General features: G+C 34.4%; 1 protein-coding gene across 1 annotated transcript in view; it reads right to left on the bottom strand.

The window, feature by feature from the left end:
* LOC131164685 (protein unc-13 homolog) overlaps positions 1-21,348 on the bottom strand; it is a 115,782-nt gene that overhangs the window by 13,536 nt on the left and 80,898 nt on the right. Inside the window, exons 21-23 of the mRNA XM_058122070.1 lie at positions 11,399-11,480; positions 925-1,029; positions 731-837 (exon numbers count right to left, since the gene is read on the bottom strand). Of these exons, the coding sequence (XP_057978053.1) occupies positions 731-837; positions 925-1,029; positions 11,399-11,480 (294 nt within the window). The remainder of the gene's footprint in view (positions 1-730; positions 838-924; positions 1,030-11,398; positions 11,481-21,348) is intronic.

Genomic DNA, 21,348 nt, shown 5'->3' with positions numbered 1-21,348 from the left:
CTTAAAAAAATAAATCTTGAACCAAGAAACCTGCTGTGACGAGAATCACAAGGACAGAAACCTGCTGTGCCAAGACAGAGAAGTACCAGAAACAGCAACAGAAAGCTGTTGTCTGCTTGCCGAGAGTCACAAACAGCAACAGAAAGCTGTTGCCTGCTTGCCAAAAATCACAAGGACAGAAACCTGCTGTGCCAAGACAGAGAAGCACCAGGAACAGCAACAGAAAGTTGTTGCCTGCACTAAAATAAAGCAAACCATAAAACCTGCTGTGCTGACAGCCACTCAGCCACAGAATTACCGAAAGAACAGAGAACAAAAAATTCCAGAAGATTAAAAAAAACCACAACAGCCATGAAACCGAGAAGACAAAAAAAATTCAAAGGAGAAAAAAAACTTAGCAGTCGGCTGGCTCTGATACCATGTCAAAGTATTGTGTGGATGGCCGAATGATTTGGCCTTGAGCTCTGTATATTATATATAGACTTTACAAGAATGCTATACATGGAAAGTAAATAAGGTCTAGCATGATTCTGGCCCTATACACGTAAACTATAATCTGTCGAGCCCTATACATGTAAACTAAATATATGCTAACTGTACAGAATAATGAATTGAAAAATAAGGAAATAATTGTGGGCTGAAGTAAGGAAAGAAATCTTTTGCTTTGCTATTTGCTGTTCCGTTGACAATATGGAGATATAAAGTAGCTCCCAACCGAAACAAATCTTACCATGTCAAGTGATTCAATTAACGTTTCCAATCTAGACTGGGAGACACTGGGTTTATACAAGTTGTCAATAAAAGGCTCCCTTAAATCCCAGAAAATAATCTTAGTTCCTACAAAATATCACAAAAGAAAATAGCTCAGTTATTTATTTTCCTTCTTAAGAATAATAAAAGCAGACAAGGTGGGATAATTCTTACCAGTAAACTCACAAATTCGGTCAATAGCTGCGTTTATGTCTTTTCTGCTCCCATCAAATGTGTCCTTTTGTGTGAAACTTTTATGTTTGTCATCAATGGACCTCTCTACGCACAAAAGAAATCAATTAACATTCTAGGTACTTAGAACTGAACATTTACAATCCCATATATGGCTCAGCGAGTATGCCTTTGTTAATTACTCAAGAATTAAGACAATAATAACAATCAAGTTAGGTGGGGGCATCTATATGAATCCATTCCCACCAATACAGGATTGCATAAAGTGATACCAAATTGGATCTTAGTTACAGGAACCTCCTTACTAAGGGATCAGCACTTAGAAAGTCTAAAACCAGTGAAAGAAATAAGCAAGAACTCCTCCAGTGTTTGGACAAACCCACTCCTCACCAAAAACTCCAAAATGTATTCCATGAGTCCCAAGCAAATAAACAGTCAAGAAACAAATGATACACATCCTCAAAGCTATTCCCAGACATAAGACACATATCAAGAGACTACTTTAGAAGGCCTCCTAATCTGCAGATTGTTGGTGTCAAGAATTGAGTGCCCAGCCAAAAAACACCTTTATATTCGTAGGAAATTTTTGGCTTCCATGTGTACCCTTGTAGAAAGGAAATACCACATTAGCTTTAACAAGGTGACAAAAAAAGAAGGTTTACAAGAATAATCCTTTAACAAGACCAAAAAGGAAAAGACACAATAAGCAAAGAAGACAAGTGCTCCACATCTCCATCATTTTCTTCTAAAGTGAAAGTCCCAAGAAAAGGAATCCCTCTAAAAAATGAGAACTAAGTAATCACATCATACCATAAATTTGTTAGAAGAGAATATGTTATTTAGAGAATATATTATTTCAGCAATTAAGTTATCTGAGTGGGGATATTTTTGTCTAATTATTATTATTATTATTAATATATAAGAGGGCAGACCTGGAGCTGGGCCAAAGGCTCCAGGAAATTGCCGCTTCTTTTTCTCTTGCTTTCTTCTTCTTTTCTTCTCTTTTTCTCTTCTTCTCGGCTCTATCTCACTTTACAACATAATATCAGAGTGTTAATCTCCTCTAAATCTGATTTATCAGAGCTGTTCTTTTAGACACTATTTTTCAATTTTTTTTCCTTGTCTTACCCTAATTAGTTCTCAAATCTGTTTTTCTGGTTGGTTTGAGAGTCAGTTAGGGACCCTTTTTCATCTTGGTTTGGCTGTGCAGCACCCTTGGTAGGATGCTGTGCTTGTGCTGGTTTGCTGATGTGAAGTTATGCTATGTTTCAGGTGTACATCTCGTGCTATTCTGCTGTTAGCATGATGATGTTGTTTTTATTATGTGCATTCCTCTTTCTAGCTTGAAAACTTGTATCAGTTACTGGTGGTTTCGATTGGTGTTCAATGACTATCTGCTGTATGTGCTGCCTGATTCTGCATGGTTTCAGTATTATTCATTCCTGATACTGGCATGCACTGATTGTAGTGGATGGGAGAGGTTTTGATGACCTCTACAACGAGAGCCTCGCCTGATACTGTTAACGTACAGAACACAGCCATCAAATTGGTTGGATCCTCCAACTACCTGTTGTGGTCTCATGCAGTGCGAGTGTATATTAACATGAAAGGGAGGTCCGAGTAGTTGTTGCATTCTCCTCCATCTCAAGACTCCAAGGGTAATGAAGATTGGAAGAAAGAGAATGACATGCTGCTTTTGTCTTTGCGGAATAAAATGGAGCCACAAAAGTGCTGTGACCATGATGTTTCATAGAACAGCCAAGGCTGTATGCATGGTCTGATAATTTCTATAAAATTGTTGAAATTCAAGTCAAAATTTCCACTTTCTGTCACCCTTGAAATCAAAATCGCATGCGATTTCCAGTTTAAAAAGTTTTTGTCAAAATTTGAACGAATCATTTGAAATATATCAAAATTTTAACCATAAAATGAAATTTCCTTGGAATTCGAACATGAGATTTAAACACATAATTGAAAAATCTCTCTTAATTTATCTTATTTTTTCATTGAAATAAAAGATTATTATAAGGGCTTTTGAAATTATATGAATATAAAACTTGAATATTAGCAACAACATTTTATATAAATATTTAATTATAAATTACAAAGGGGAGCTTAGGTGCAATGGTAAAGTTGTCGCCATGTGACCTGGAGGTCACAAGTTTGAGGTGTGGAAACAGCCTCCTACAAAAATGCAAGGTAAGACTGCGTATTATAGACCCATCATGGTCCACCCCTTCCCGGGACCCTGCATACACAGGAGCTCTATGCACATGGCTGCCTTTTTTTATTTAATTATAAATTATGAAACTATACGAAAATTAAGCTTGAATATTAGCAACAATATTTTATTTAAATCTTTAATTACAAATTATCTTTAGTGCATAAGAAATAATATTGAACGGAGTTTATGAATTTCATTTGTATTAACTAAATATGTTTAATACAAATATTATAATACAGCTACAGTCAGCAGTTACACCGAGTTCAAGTTGTGGCAATATGCTTTTGTTTCCTTCTATGCCTCTTTCCTGTGTTATATATGCGCAAAATTTCATTTGAACCTATTATCAATTAATCAATTAACTAAATCTCATAACTGTTTTGTGACATTCTTTTCTTTTCATTGTGCTATTTAGGAACTTCAAATAAAGAATAGGGTTGGAGACTTGAGCAAAACAACATGTACTATTTTGATGGCGATGGTGGTCTATCTAGTTCTTGCGATATCGCTCCCTCAATTTCTACTCATGGTGTATCTCTCGAGCAGTGGCATATGCCACTTGTTCGGGTTATCCATCGTTTTAAAAACTACAAGAATTTCCCCATGTTCCAAGTTTGTTTCTCACTTTGAGTGTATTGCGTGTTAGTTGGAAAGCATGTTAGGACACCCTTTTTCATATAGAATCGAGCCTTGTAGTAAATCATTGTTTTCTCTTGAACATTCAGATATTTTGGGTCTGTGTAGAGTTGAGAAGATTGAACTTGGAAGTGGCAAATGAGGAGAAGACTAAAAATAGAAAATTTATTCACAAAATTCGAGTCCTTGAAGTTAAGATGACATTAAAAAAATGAAAAGTGGAAACCTATAGGACCAGATAAAATAATAATTGAAGTTTGGAAATATTTTGGTGTTAAAGGAATTAATTGGCTAACTAATCTATTCAACATTATTATAAAAACTAAGAAAATGCCAAAAGAATGGAGGAAAAGTACATTAGTACCCTTGTACAAAAACAAAGGCGATATTCAAAATTGTAATAACTATCGTGGAATTAAGTATGAGTCATATGATGAAATTATTGCAAAGGTTAATTGAACATAGAATAATATTAGAAACAAAAATTTTAAAAAATCAATTTGGTTTTATGTCTGGGAGATCAACAGCAGAAGCTTATTTATCTTTTAAGAAGTTTAATGGAAAAGTTTAGGGAAAAAGAAGAGAGACTTGCATATGGTTTTTACTGACCTAAAGAAAGCTTATGATAAGAGTACCTAAGGAAGTTCTTTGGTGGATCTTAGAAAAGAAAGGAGTTTATAGTAGTTATATGGAGATAATTAAGGATATGTATGATAGAGCAGTGATAGCACTATGGAACTGTAGGAGGTGAATCTAGAAAATTTCCAATCACAATAGGTGTACATCAAGGTTCTACTTTGAGTTCTTATCTTTTTACTTTAGTAATTGATGAATTAACTAAGAATATCTAAAATGAGATCACTTGGTGTATGTTGTTTGCAAATGATATAATGTTGATTGATGATAGTAAGAGTGTAGGAGCATAGTGGAATCTAAGCTAGAACTTTAGAGAGCCACATTAGAGTTTAAAGGGTTTAGGATAAGTAGGAATAAGACAGAATATATGAAATGTAATTTCACTAATTTAAGGAGTAGCAATAGAGAGAAGATTGAAATTGATAATCAAGAGATTAATAGCACTAATAGATTTAGATATTTTGGATGTATTATGCAAGCTGAAGGGGAAATTGAAGAAGACATGGAATAAAACAAGGCTAGGTAAAATGAAGGAGTGCGTCAAATGTGTTGTGTGATCGTAAAATACCCTTAAAATTAAAAGGAAAGTTTTATAAGATGGCTATAAGACCAGCTATGCTTTATGGTTCAAAATGTTGGACAACTAAGAAACAACATGTACAAAAAATAAAAGTTGCTGAAATGCAAATGTTAAGGTGGATAAGTGGTTTAACATTAAAAGATAAAGTAAGAAATGAATATATACACAATGATTTAGGTATAGCACCGGTTGAAAACAAGATAAGAGAGGGGTGACTTATGCCTAGTAGAGCACCTGTAAGAAGAAGTGAGTTAGTTATTGTATCTAGCATGAAAAGGGGTCAGGGTAGGCCTAAAATAACTTAGAATGAGGTAGCAAGGAAGGATATAATAGCCCTTAATCTAACAGAGGAGAACGCTCTTGATTGGGTGAATTGGTAGAAAATGATTCATGTAGCCGACCCCACCTAGTGGGACTTAAAGCTTGTTGTTGTTGTTGTGTAGAGTCAAGAAATTGATTTGTCATCAATATTTTGTGCACTTCGCAGATGATTGTTTTCACATGACTTTCGATTTTTTGTTAAAAGATAGGTCAAAATTTTTTAATTTACTCAATTTTACCAAGAAATAAAAACTCGGTTTGGCATTTGTATTCAAATTTTTTGATCTAATAATGCACTTGAATTTGCTCAAAATGAGCTTCAATCCTTTTGCTTGGCCAAAGGAATTTTTCATTAAACATCATGTATACGCAAGGTTTAAAATTTCGATTTCGACTCAAATTTCAAAGCTCCACAAGTACGGAAATTTCGATTTCGATGTCAATTTCGATTTCGATTTGAAAAAATAACAGAAATTAGTAGTAAAGCATGGAATTCTTTGTGAAACTTTATAAATGATTAAAAAACATAATAATATAAGTTTTAGGACTAATATATTACAAATTAAATACATCTAGGTTTTGTATGTGGAAAAGTTGTAAAATAGTATGTGTATCAAACATATTTGTAAGATAATGTACATTAAATATATTCAATTAATACTAATGAAATTCATAAATCATTTAAATATTATTTATTATACAAATAATGATAATTTAGACATAAATGGTTAAATAAAATGTTACTGTAAGTTTATTTTTTCATATAATTTCAAAAGCACTTGTAGTAAACTTTTGTTTCGATAAAATTAAGATAGAAATTTCACTTCACTCCTAAATTTCTTATTTGAATTTTGACGAAATTTAATATTATAGTCAACATTTCGACAAGTTTCGCTAAAATTTGAAGATTTCGATAAATTTCGGATGATTTTTTGAGATTTCAACTAAAATTATACAAGACGGAAATCGACTGCCATTTCGATTTCGAGGGTGACGGAAATCGGAAATTTCGATAATTTCATGGAAATTTAAGACCATGTGTATACGTACCCCTTGAAAGAAAAAATAGACATTTACTTGACATGAAACAGTCTCTCCTCCTTTGTATGCATGTTCATAAATCCTTTTGAACTATGCTCTTCCTACAACATGTTTTCGACAAAATAGGATGCCCTCCAATGTGGGTGGTGGGGCGGGGGGGGGGGGGGGGGTGGCACGTACCCAAAAAGCATTATTGTTTCTATTGTGCCTCATGTCTTTGGGTGCACATTTTCTGTTCATGTTGTATGTATTGGTTAGGGCAAGTTATCTCCTTATGTGCTTAAATGCATCCTTGCTAGGTACTCGAATCCACTTTGGTCTTTGAGGGGACACCTTATTTCACTAATACAGGATTCTCCTTGGATGAATCCACTTTGGTCTTTGAGATTGAGTCCATCAACAGATTTTTGATTTCTTGTTCCTACTATTATCCTTCTACAAATATCTTATGCACCTCTTCCAAATCCATTGGTTACAAACCTGGAGAAACAATTGAGGGTTTACAAACGACAAAAAACAAGTGTAGACCACCATGCAGTCGCCTTTTTTACCCATCACTGTTTTGACTCCTGGTTTAAGAGATCATCCCAGCATGCCTTGAACATATACTTAGTGGTTCTTAGATGCTTATCCTACTACTCATTGCGTCTCAATTCCCTACCTTCCTAGTCTTACACTTTCTTTTGCATAGTCTATTTCCTCTATTCCTATCCCTTCTTCGCATGTTGAAGCACTTACTATTCCTAGGTGGAAGCATGCAATGGATATGGAAATGGATGCCTTCACCACTTGAGGGACATGAAACTTGGTGGATCTTCCTCCAGGTAAGGAGTTGTTTAGGTGTCATTGGGTCTACACCATCAAATATGTTCTTGATGGCTCTATTGAATGGCTTAAAGCTCAATTGATTGTCAAGGGGTACCCCAAACATATGGTATTGATTATTTTGAGACCACCTCCCTTGTTGATTGACTAAATTTTGTTCCTTTGTTGATCTCTTTGGTGGTTAATTAGGATTGGTCCTGTACTAGTTGGATGGGAAGAATGCCATTTGTATAGAGATTTTCTAGAAGAGTTATATATGGAGCAACCTCCTGAGGATGTAGCTTAGTGGAAGGACGGTAAGTAGACAGGTTTCACAACACCATTTATGGTCTTAAGCAGTCACCCTCAAGCCTGGTTTAATGAATTTAGTGTGGTGGTCTCAACATTTGGCTTTATCTAGTGCTATTATGATCATTCGGTCTTTGTTTGCAAAAGAAAGGTGTGGTACTTCTAGCAGTGTATATTGAAGATATCATCATACAAGCGGCGACTAGGGTGGGATTGCAAATGTTCTCCAATGTCTTGAAGATAAATTTCAAATCAAGGACTAGGGTATTCTCCATTACTTTCTTGGTATTAAGATCATACAATGTAGGATAGGGTTGAGTCTATTTTAGTGAAAATATATCCTGAACCTACTAAGTGAGACTGCTTTTATTGGAAGTTAAACTAGTTGATACTCCTATGGATCCTAACATGAAGTTGTCTACTAATATCAAGCTGGGAAGACAAACATTGATATAGGCATTGGCAGGTTGACCTTCTTGCCTATCACTAGACCTAATATCACATTTTAGTGAGGGTAGAGATCAGTTTATGGAAAACCCCAAACGGCCACATTGGGGTGTTGTTTGTAGGATTTTGAAGCATCTCAAAGGCTCTCCCAGTAAAGATTTGATATATAAATGTAATAAAAACTTTGAGATCATGGAATACTTTAATGCAAATGGGCCTGGCTCTCTTCATGATCGAAGGTCAACAATTTTAGAGTATACATTTGTGAAGGCAATCCTATTACCTGGCATAGCAAGCAACAAGCATCTATAGCAAGATTGCCAAGCTATGGCTCCAATTGTGAGCGAAGTCTGTTATGTCACAGATGGGATTTTTGGTAATGAACCCAATGGACATGCTTTGTCATAATCAAAGCCACCATTTACATCCACCAGTATTTCTTTAAAGGACAAAGGACATTGAAGTTGACTATCGTTTTATGATGATGCTGTGTTGAAGAAGGTCGTGAGGACTACTTTTGTGAAATATTTGGATCATTTAGGTGATGTTTTCAGAAAGCCTTTATTTAAGTCTGCCTTGTATAATGGCTGTAACAAGCTCAGGTTGGGTGATATTTATCCACCACCAACTTGAAGGGGAGTGTCAGAAGAGAATATGATATTTTTGTAACTAGGTTGTATGAGTGGTGGTACTTTTGTCCAAAAGACTTTTTTTTATTTATTATTATTAATATAAGAGGACAGACTTGGAACTAAGCCTAGGGCTCCAGGGAACTGCTGCCTTTTTTTTCTCTTTCTTTCTTCTAAGTTTCTCAAAAGCATGTCTAATCTCTAGAATACATTCAAGGAAATTTTGAAAAGAGATAAAATTAATTGGATGCATGAACATCAACATTAATGAGAGTGATGCAATGCAACTTCCTAGGGAAGGGTAAGCCCTCTTCCAACCCTCCAATCTCCTACCCAGTCTTAACCACCTAATCCCAAAAAAGACATGGATTTAGGATTGCCATTGAAGGAAGACCCAAATAAGACAAAAACTAAGCCAAAATACCCACATAAACACCTGAACTCCACTAACTCATGCTGATCCATGTTAATCCCAGCCACATCACTCTTAGAAATTTTAATCTTCAACCTCAAATAATTCTCAAAAATCTTTAAAAGAGCAAGAACCTTTTTGAATTTTGTAACTAAATAAATTTTGTCGACTTGATAAATGGATAGTCTCTAATCAAGTTATGTCAGGACACTTTTGAATCTGGATCAAATATCTGACAACTGTAGACGTAGCAGGTTTTCAATCAAATGAATAGTCTCCAACCAACTTATGTTACTTCTAATTCTGGATCAAACATTTAACTACTCTACATGAGTACTAATTTTAAGGGGCCTTTTGGGGTCACTGTCAAAAATTAGATGAGCAAAAGCCAGAAACGAAAACCAAAAATCAAAAATAGTAACTAAAAACTAGAAACCAACAACTTGTTTGGTTAACATTTATCAAAACTAAAACAAATTAAAAACTAAATTAAAAAATGCTCATTTTCATCTTTAAATCAAACAATAATATAAAAATATGATTAAAATAATAAAATTACAAAATAAAACATATTAGAAAAATTACTATAACAAAAATATAATTTATCATAATTATTTTACTTAATTGTTCTACTTTCAAAATTTACTTTACAATAAAAATTTTATTAGAAATTACAATTGAAAATTTGTAAAAGTATTTTGTAATTGGCTTTATTATTATTTTTTGAAATTTATGTATGTTTTTCTTTTAATTACATTAAAATTCATATGATCATTTAATTTTGATTTTAATTTAAAAGTGCATAAAATGAATAATTTAATCCAAAAAAACTATTTCTGGATATTAAAATTTCCGGCAAAAAGTTGCCAAAACAACTGAAAATCGTAAAATCTGGTTTTTAGTTTTTTGACAAACAGCAGAAAATCAGCAACAAAAACAGAAACTGACAACATAAACAAACATGTTTTTATAACATTTTTCTTTACTGTAGAAAAACAAAAACAAAAGGCAGAAAACAACAACGATACCAAACAAACAAAACAAAACCAAGCCTTAAGTCCCACTAGGTGGGGTCGGCTATATGAATATTCTTCCGTCAATTTATGCGATCATGGACCATTTCTATTGACAAATTTAGGGCTATTAAATCCTTATTCACTATCTCATTCCAAGTTATTTTAAGTCTACCCCTACCCCTTCACTATCTCATTGGCGCACTATGTGGCCTATGTTGCAAAGTGCCCAAACCATCTGAGTTGTCCCTCCCTTATCTTATCTTCTATAAGAGCTACACCTAACTTATCGCGAATATGTTCACTCCTTAATTTATCTTTTAGTGTTATACCACTCATTCTTTTAAGCATTCCCATCTCAGCAACTTTTACATTTTGGATATTCTGTTTCTTTGTCACCCAACATTCTGATCCACAAGGTATAGTTGGTCTTATTGACATCCTAAAAACTTTCCTTTTATTTTTAAGGATATTCTATGATCACAAAGCACACTTGAAGCACTTCTCCATTTTACCTAACTTGCTTTAACTCTATGCATCACATCATCTTCAATTTCTCCTTCAACTTGCATAATAGATACAAGGTATCGAAATCTATAAGTTCTATTTATTTCTTCATCATCGAGTTTAACTTTGTCTTCAATATTCCTCCAACTATCACTGAAATTACATTTCATATATTCTGTCTTATTTTTACTTGTCCTAAAGCCTCTAGATTCCAAAACTTCTCTCCATAATTCTAACTTAGCCTTTACTCCGCCCCTAGTTTCATCAATCAATACAATATCATTTGCAAACAATATACACGATGAAATCTCATTTTGAATGCTCTTAGTCAATTGTCCATCACTAAAGCAAAAAGATAAGGGCTCAAAGCAAATCCTTAATGTACACAGTACACCTATGGTGATTGGAAATTCTCTAGTTTCTCCATCTATAGTCCTTACACTAGTCATTACTCAATTGTACATATCCTTAATGACATCAGTATACCTACTATATACATTTTTTTTTTCTAAAACCCACCATAGAACTTCCCTAGATAACCTATCATATGCTTTCTCTAAGTCAATAAATACCATATGCAAGTCCCTCTTCTTTTTCCTAAATTTTTCTATTAATCTTCTTAAAAGATATATAGCTTCTGTGGTGGATCTCTCAGGCATAAAACCAAATTGATAGCAACGATACCAAACAGGCCCTAAAATTTCATACAAGTGGATTGATAAAGCAAGGTTGCTCCTACAAGATCATTTTGATCAGACAATAACTCTTCCCCCAAACCCCAAGAAAAGGAAAGGAAAAATAACAAGAAACAAGCAAACAGACAAATAGATGGTAAAATGTCTCATAATAATATCATAGAATTGGAAGGAAAACATCAAAATATATTTATATACATACTAACAAACTTTTCATTGGGCTTTTTCCTTGTCCATCGCTCCCATATGCTATCTTCCAACTTATTCAATTGGCTAACGGCATACTGTTACACAGACAAAAAACTTAAATCAGAGCAATTTATATGAATATAGACAACACTTCAACAAATACACTAAAACAAAAGACAGTGTAAAACAAAATTATATTCTGCTTAGAGGGTAACTCATTAGTAAAAGATTTTGTAATAGGACAACATTATTTGTCAACAAAATGTAAGGCATTTTAACATGTGTTCAAGTTTTTAAACATGGAAATTTCAAAGCAAGACAATGATATGAGTTATGGTCTTAAAATTTGTCCAAAACTAAACTCACATGCTGTTAGATGAGCAATAGAAATCGTCTATATGTGCCAATAATGGCCTTCAGGCCCTTCTCATTTTCTTCTGTTTTTTAAACTATTGAAAAGTGGAATACCAATTGTTATTTATTCATTTTAATGTTTATGCAAATATTTGCAATCTGTAGATCTATAGTCTGCAGTCATGGTAATATACATCGGATAAAATTTGTAGCAACTCCTTAAATCTCACAGCCAACTCCCATGTTTTTCCTAATTGCCAGTTCAGAGTAGAATATCTCAAAAAATCATTGCTACACTCCAAAATAGATGGCTTTCTCACAAGAGTGGTCCACATTTACTGCTAATTTTCCTTCTTTAACATTCTGTCCACAATTTTCTTTTCCACAGTTATTTTCTTTCGGAATAGACTGTTCAGATATTTTTTCTTAGCCATCCAGCATCGTAGATACCAAAACAAGTTCAGATGAAGATGTTCCATAATAATATATGCAATAATAAAGAACCGTAATGCATAAAATTTTAAAATTAAAAAGTTAACGCATATAGAGACATTAATCCAATGTGTTACAAGGGCAATGGATGGGTAAACGAAAGTTTGGGTCAGTGATGACAGCAGATATGATAGCCAAAAATTTGATAGAAAATGTGGTCTGGTACAAAAAAGATTGATGCAACCAATCATGTCTAGACTTTAAATTGTAATAAAGGAACAAAACCAACAGTAGTGGCTGCGAGAATATTCTCTCTCAAGAGGTTGTGATGAAGCTGAACCATAAAGGGAAGACAAACCCTAAAAACTTTCGTTGTTAAAGAAAGGTAGTGAGGTATCTGCTACTAAATTGTTTAGCTGAATTGTCTGCTGGATGTAGATATTTTGATAAAGTGTGGGAAATGTAGTAGTGAGGAATACATGTCATATCTTAGTGCGAATATGATAACAAAGGCCATGCATGATGGCTGGAAAAACCAAGAAATGCAGACACTTACACAAAAATAAGAAGAAAATAATCTCTGTACTAAAAGATGGGAAAAGTACAACATACTTAGACATGAGGAAGGTGCTAATTTGCTCGCTTTAGATGTATCTAAGAGGGAAGTGGAGAAGGCTGATGAAGTATACGCCCAAATAGGGGACGATGAATTTTCAAAACTTATACGCCACCGGTGGTCCTGCCATTTGAAAAAATATTCAGATGTTATGCCTGAAATTTGCCTCCAGGGTTACCTCTTACGAGAGACATTCAGCACCATATTGATCTGGTGCCTAGAGCTAGTTTACCAAATAAGCCCCACTGTAGAATGATCCCTAAGGAGCATGATATGCTTAATAGACAAGTTATTGAGTTGTTAGAGGAGGGTCGTATACAAAAGAGTATGGGTCCATGTGCAGAATACAGATTTCTGATTCCTAGATCAAAAGACACACTGGACTGCAGATCTACTGTGTTCTAAAAGCTGGATTTGAAAAAGTGATTACCATCAGATTAATTTTAAAACCTGAGAAGGCCTATATCAATGGCTAGTTGTGTAATTTGGACTGTCCAGCACCTTCATGCAAATGATGAACCATGTGTTAAAGGACGTTCATCGGGAAATTTTTAGTTGTCTAAAATGACAACATTCAAGCATACAGCCAAACTCTTGAGCTGCACACATCAGCAGGTAATTTTGAAAAATGCATCTTTATGATAGATTGACTCACGTACTTAGAATATGAAGTCTCTTCCCAAGGAATTTGAGTAGATCGGTGCAAGGTACAAGCCATTGTTGGTTAACCAACCCCTAGAAATTCACCAAGATCATAGTTTTCACAGAATAACTTCACTCTATGGATGTTCTAAATGTGGGATTTAGCTATATAGTTGCACACTTGCACCAATAACTGATTGCACAAAGCAAGGATCATTACAGCATATTGATGAAGCCGAAGAAATCATTATAGCATATTGATGAAGCTGAAGAAAGTTTTGGAATAAAAAACAGAAGCTATCAGAAGCACGTGTACTCTCTCTGCCATATTCTGATAGTCTGTTTGAGATGCATTGTGATGCTTCAAAGATTGGACTTGGGGCGTACTTAGCCCAGAAGGAAATGACCAGAATTCTTTCATGAGAAGTTAATGGATCGAGATTGAATTATTCCACTTATGATGTGGAATTTCATGCCATCGTACAGGCATGCCAACAGGAGTTTGTGTTGTATTCCGACCACAAGACTTTGAAATATTTGAGTGGGCAGAAGCATCTAAATAGTCCTTCTGGAAAATGAGCAGAATTTTTGAAGAGATACTTCTTTATGGTGATGTGCAAATCAGGTGTACAAAACAAGGTGGCAGGTGCTTTAAGTCGATGACCTCTTATATTATCAACTATGGAGGCTAAAGCTGTGTGTTTGGATAGGCTCAAAGAATTCTATCAAGAGGATCCTTATTTTATTTGCATTTTTAGAGGACTTTATGGAGGAAATCAGGATCTGACCTGAACTTCAGTTCTGTTAGTCATCCACAATCTGATGGGCAAACTAGAGTTATTAATAGAAGTCCTAGAAATTTGTTTTGAAGATTAGTCAGCAGCAATATTAAGCAGAGGGATCACTTTCTTCCACAGGCAGAATTTGCTTAAAAGGTTACAACAAGTCAAAAACCAGGACGACAAAAATGATTTCCTTAGAGGTTGTTTATGGGCAGAATCCAATAATTGTTTTGGAACCTGTTCCACCACCACTACCTATTCGCGTGAATTACGAAGCTGATGAGATGGTATGGGGCATAAAGCAAGTTCATGAAGAGGTCTGGAAGCAAATAGAAGAAAGCACCAAAAAAATATTAGATGCAGAAAAGTGGGGGAAATACAAAAAGTACAAAACCTGAGCCATTTCATATATCAGCTTGGTTTTTCATTCATGGTTCTCAGTTTTTGCTTCTCAATTCTTGTCATTTCAGTTTTGGTTTTGGTTGTACAAGTGCACCAAACTTAAAAACCAAAAAACCAAATGTTATTTATTTTAAATTTTAAAAATGTTTGTTAGATTGCCACTTTAAAAGCTTAAGCTATTAGATTGTGGGCAACCATTGTCTATCAAGCCTTAACATTAACCCACACAAGGAGCCCGACAGCCTGTAGAGAGATCAAAAAATGATAAACAACACCCATTACAAGGAATATGAAAATACTTAACACCTCTTAGCAACCTGCTCTAATACCTCTTATTAGGGATAGGGAGTCTTTGCACATGCCTAACATATATGGATGAGCACCAACTTGACTCGAAAGTTTAAGCTATGAGCTCCACGGTCTCAAATTTCCACGAAATTTCCGATTTCCGTCACCCTCGAAATCGAAATGGCAATTGATTTCCGTATTGCATAATTTCCATCGATATCTCAACAAATCATCCGAAATTTATCGAAATCTTGAAATTTTAGCAAAACTTGTCAAAATTTTAACTATACGCTGAAATTTTGTCAAAATTCAAATGAGAAATTTAGGAGTGAATTGAAATTTCTATCTTGATTTATTTTATTTATTTTATCGAAACAAAAGATTATTACAAGTGCCATTGAAATTATATGAAAAAATAAACTTACGGTAACATTTTATTTAACCATTCATGTGTAAATTATCATTATTTGTATAATAAATAATATTTAAATGATTTATGAATTTCATTTGTATTAACTGAATATGTTTAATGTATATTATCTTACAAATTTGTTTAATACACATACTATTTTACAACTTTTCCACCTCATACAAAACATAGATGTATTTAATTTGTAATATATTAGTCCTAAAACTTATATTATTATGTTTGTTAACCATTTCAAAAGTTTCACAAAGAATTCAATGCTTCACTACTAATTTCCATTATTTTTTCAAATTGAAATTGAAATTGACATTGAAATCAAAATTTCTGTCGAAATTTCCGTACTTCTGGAGCTTTGAAATTTGAGTTGAAATCGAAATTGAATACCTTGGTTCCAACCAAGTATATAAGCCACTTATTATTTGCTTAAGTTCCTGATGCGGGACAACTCTTACAAGTGGAGTTTCCAACAAACTCCCCCTCACTTATGTCACAAATCGGCTCATATATCATATAAGATTACCACTTTACCTAAAAGTTTAAGTTATTAAGTTGCAAACCAATAATGTATATCTAGCCCAGTAGTCTTTGTTAGCCTTGGTGGCTACACCATCATTGTTTAAAGTGTTACGATGATATTAACCTATATATTGTTCCTAGTGTTTTCCTATCTTTACAGATCATGTCTAGTACAGGTACTCATACATGAAGTACTGGATCAAAGGCAAAGATTGAACTGAGTTGACGTGTGAATAGGAAGATCAAAAGAACATGTACTTGGAAGGACCCAAGAACAATCGGATGATTAATTGTTAATTTATATCTAATAAGGGTTGTGCGAGTTAGGAACATTTTGTAACTCTTGCAGGTGTGTTTCTTGCATGATTTCTAAGCAAGAGTTGAGCCAATGCATGCAAACTAGGACACTTGAGTTTATAGGATCACACTAAAAGTCACAAACTCAATTCATAGTTTTCAAAGTTAAAATTAAAGAGTTTGTTAAAAGAATCCTAAACTCAAATATGTTTTTCAAAGGGATAAGTTTTCAACATCTTGGTATTTTAAACATCTTCATACTTAGTCCCGATTTTATATAAATGAGCTTTATGTCCAAAAGCTTCAAGAAGTCAAGCATATTTTCATTAAAGGACATATTGACATATAAGATATCGAAACGAGCTTTTAAATGTATTTTATCAAACAAGATATCTTATATTCAAAGGGAAACTCATTTGAACAAGTATTAAACTTTATTAGACTTAATATATTTCATATACTTTTGTCCAAGAATGTTTTAAGTCGTCAAAAGGCTTCTTGACAAGGAAAAACCGAGCAATCGTCGTTTAACGTAGTGTGGCCTTGAGTCCTAAACACCTTTCGGTATTTGGGGCATAACTTTTGCTACAAAAGTCCAAATAGGACGATCTTGGTGTCTATGGAAAGCTAAAAAAAATTCCCACAACTTTCATGTTGATGACTTTTTCAGATTTAGGGTAATTGTTGACGTATGCATGAAACCGTCCACGGTTTCAGAGTGCCCAGAAAAACAGTCAATGGTTTGGGACGGTGACAGAACACCAACGGTTAGAAAACGGCTAGTTTTTGTTTGGGAATTGCTCCCAACTGCTAGTTAACGGCTATAAGGGGTTTTTGGCTATAAATACAAGTCCATAGACTTGTTTAGGATGGTTTTTGTGATTTATACAAGCATTTAGTGAAAAATATCTTTAATTACAAAACCTAGGCACTTTGCATTTAGTTCATTCATTCAAAAGTGCTCAAACTCTCTTGTTTTCCAATCTTGTTTGATACAATCCTTGAGAGAGTGTGTAAGGTTTGGTTTCCACATCATTGGCTATGGACAAAGCTGCGTTTGCAACTTACGCCTGCCCTTTATGGGCTTCTGACCCACTGTTCTATGACCAGTATTGGACAAACGAACTTGATAGTTTAAAGAAAATAATTAAGTCTAAAAAACCAAGTGAAAAATCAAACAAAACTGATAAACTGGTCCTCACTTCTTCACTGACCCATCAGTTTTCAGTTTGGGAACAATTTACAAATTAAAAACCAAGGAGTTTGGTCATCGGTTTTGAGGAAAAACCAATTAGAACTGATCATAACCCTACAGAAAAAGGCCAGAAGGCATGTGAGCTTTGAAGTTGGCGACCATGTATGGACTATTTGACAAGGGAAGGGTATCCATCATGCGAACATAAAATGCCAAACGCGAGGAAAATTGGTCCTTGTCACTTGTTACGTGCTAGAAAAATTAACAACAGTGCATACAGATTGAAGCTTCCAAGCCACATCAAGATCTCTCATGTTTCCAACATGCACCATCTCACTCTTAACTGCAGCAATTCCTGGTGTGACTTGTGGGCCAGTTTTCCCTCACCTGTAGGACTGGTGTAGAGCAGATCTGATTCTGATTTGATGCCTTACGAGTCAAATTTATGTCTTAACTCCAGCATTATTTTTCTATTTCGTTCTCATTCATTTGTCAATCTTTTAAGTTCCTTTTAGGGATATTTTGGCCATGAGGCATTGTTTTAAAAGGCATGCAACTTTTTAAGTTAGTTGTGTGACCATTTAAGGGTGTTTTGTCAGTTTATTTGTAATTTCTGATAGATCAATTCACAGCTCTTAGATTAGTTCTAAATGAAGGGGTTTCTTTGGTAGGCAACCTTAGAACTTTATAAACGGTTGTTTTGAGTTGTCTCCAGGAGCTTTTTGGATGATCTACATTATCTTACAGCCTGCTACAGTAGCTTCCTCACCTTTTCTCTTAAGGATCAAGATGCAGGTTTTCTTGCCCTAACATTCCCTTTGTATTTTCTTGTTTTTCTTTGCTCTTACACGTGATTTGCATCATAATGATGCTTTGAAAATATAAGAAGAACGGTAAGAGCATTGGGTAAATTAGAAGACCCTTATCACAATGATAGTGCTTTCCTTTCATTTACAATATATGCCAAGTAAAGAACAATAACCATAATACCTTACCAACTCATGCTTAACACAGCAATAACAAACAACAATAATGCTGGACAACTAAAGCAACGAGTAACACTCCTAGCTTGTTACATGTGGATTTAACACAAACATTCCCCAGGGCTGTAGTGAATAAATCAGTAAGTTGGAGTTCAGACTTCACATTAGCGGTTGTAATGAGCTTTGCACAAGTTTCTTTCAAACAAACTGACAATCATCTCAATGTGTTCCATCCGCTCATGGAAATAAAATGAATTGCAGCTTGATTATCCCACACCAACTCCCAAGGCTGAGACAGTGGAAAACTAAGTTCTTCCAACATGTTCTTTACCCAAACAAGATGACATGTAGTGTGGGCCATGGCTCGATATGCTAACTCAGCACTCAATCAGGCCACATAGTTTGTTTCTTACTCATCCAAGATACCACCAACAAAAACGCGGCTGTGAATCCAGTGACCCAGGCCATTTTGCATCTATAATTTATATATCACTAAACATGAGCATTCCTTATCCTTATATAAGAAACCTCCCCTAAGTGCACCTCTAATATCTCAAGATATGAATGACTTTATCCTGTGACTTGTTCTTAGAGAATTAAGAAATTGATTCACAACACTTGTTACGAGATATATCATTGGTGATTGTGAGACAGTTCAACCTTCCAATAAGTCTCTAGTATTCTCCAGGGTCAGCCAACAAATCACACACACACAACCAAGGTCTTAAATTTTGATTTCGACTCAAATTTTGAAGCTCCAAAAGTATGGAAATTTCGACAAAAATTTCGATTACGATGTCAATTTCAATTTTGATTTGGAAAAATAATGGAAGTCAATAGTTCAACAACAACAACAAAACCAAGCCTTAGTCCCACTAAGTGGAGTCGGTTATATGAATCCTTTTCCGCTAATGTATGCAATCATGGGCCATTTCTTTTAATAGTATCTCCTCCCAAGTTATTTTAGGTCTACCCCTACCCCTTCTACTGCCTCCCACAATAACTAAGTCACTCTTCCTCACATGTGCACTATAAGGCCTACGCTGCAAGTGTCCATACCATCTGAGTCATCCCTCCCTTATCTTATCATCTATAGGAGCTATACCTAACTTACCACAAATATGTTCATTCCTTAATTTATCTTTCAATGTTATACCACTCATCCATCTAAGCATTCTCATCTCGACAACTTTTACTTTTCAGATATTATGTTTCTTCGTCGTCCAACATTCCGATCCATATAACATAGCTGGTCTTATAGCTGTCTTATAAAACTTCCCTTTCAATTTTAAGGGTATTCTACGATGACATAGCACACTTGAAGCACTTCTCCATTTTACCCAACCTGCTTTAACTCTATGCATTACATCAACTTCAATTTCTCCTTTAGCTTGCATAATAAATCCAAGGTATCGAAATCTACAAGTGCTATTTATTTCTTCATCATCAAGTTTAACTTTGCCTCCAATATTCCTCCTATCATTACTAAAATTACATTTCATATATCCTGTTTTATTTCTACTTATCTTAAAACCTCTAGATTCCAAAGCTTCTCTCCATAATTCAACTCAGCCTCTACTCCATCCCTAGTTTCGTCAATTAATACAATATCATCTGCAAACAACATACACCATGAAACCTCCTTTTGAATACTCTTAGTCAATTGGTCCATCACTAAAGCAAAAAGATAAGGACTAAAAGCAAATCCTTGATGTACACCTAGTGTAAGGACTATAGATTAATGGAAGTCAATAGTAAAGCATGGAATTCTTTTATGAAGTTTTAGAAATGTTTAATAGACATAATAATGTAAGTTCTAGGACTAATTTATTACAAGTAAATATATCTATGATGTGTATAAGGTGGAGAAGTTGTAATATAATATGTGCATCAAATATATTTGTAAGATAATGTACATTAAACATATTTAGTGAATTAGTTAATACAAATGAAATTCATAAATCATTTAAATATTAGTTATTATACAAATAATGATAATTTAGACATGAATGGTTAAATAAAATATTGTTGTAAGTTTATTTTTTCCTATAATTTCAAAAGCACTTGTAATAATCTTTCGTTTAGATAAAAATAAATAAATAATTTAAGAAAGAAATTTCACTTCACTCCTAAATCTCTCATTTGAATTTCGAGGAAATTTCATTGCATAGTTCAAATTTCAACAAGTTCTGCTAAAATTGCGAGATTTCGATAAATTTCGGAAGATTCATTGAGATTTCGATGGAAATTATGCAAGGTGGAAATCGACTACCATTTCGATTTCGAGGGTCACGGAAACCAAAAATTTAGACAATTTCGTGGAAATTTAAGACCGTGCATGTAACACTAATATAAAAGGTCTGGAACATACATTCTCTATGACAAAATGGTCCATAAATAATATCTAGATACTTCCATACCCAATACATATTTCAATGGCCCCCAATCTTTTGTACGAAATTTACTTTAATGTTTCAAGCACTTGGGTACCTTGATCATCATAATGCTTTGGTAGCAAGTACTACAACGTTGAACCAACCAAACCATGCCCTGGGAGACTGTTTTATACCATACAAGGATTTCTTTGAGCCAACACACTAATCTTAACACCTCCTAAGCAACAAACCTAGGTGGTTGCTTCATATAGAACTCCCCATGAAGATCACCATAAAGGAAGGGGATGAACAAACGAATTGAGGCAAGTTTGGCAACCAAGGTGAATGAGTTAGAATAATCCAAACCATACACTTGAGTAAATCCTTTAGCAACAAGGTGGCCTCAAAACAAGTCATGGAACCATTATGATTGATCTTCACAGTATATGCCCAATGACAACCAACCACAAACTAATCAATAGGAAGAGGTACTAGATCCTGAGTATCATATCTTGCAATACAAACATCGTCAACCATTGCAGTCCTCTACCCAGAATAGGATAAGGCTTCTAAGACAAACTTAGGATGTGAAACAATCGATCGAGTACTAACAAAACAATTATATAAGGATGACAAGAAATCATAACAAATGAA

Source organism: Malania oleifera, chromosome 9 (genome assembly GCF_029873635.1).
Source record: "Malania oleifera isolate guangnan ecotype guangnan chromosome 9, ASM2987363v1, whole genome shotgun sequence".
NCBI classification, from domain to species: Eukaryota; Viridiplantae; Streptophyta; class Magnoliopsida; order Santalales; family Ximeniaceae; genus Malania; species Malania oleifera.
This window is presented reverse-complemented; position numbering and strand designations above follow the sequence as displayed.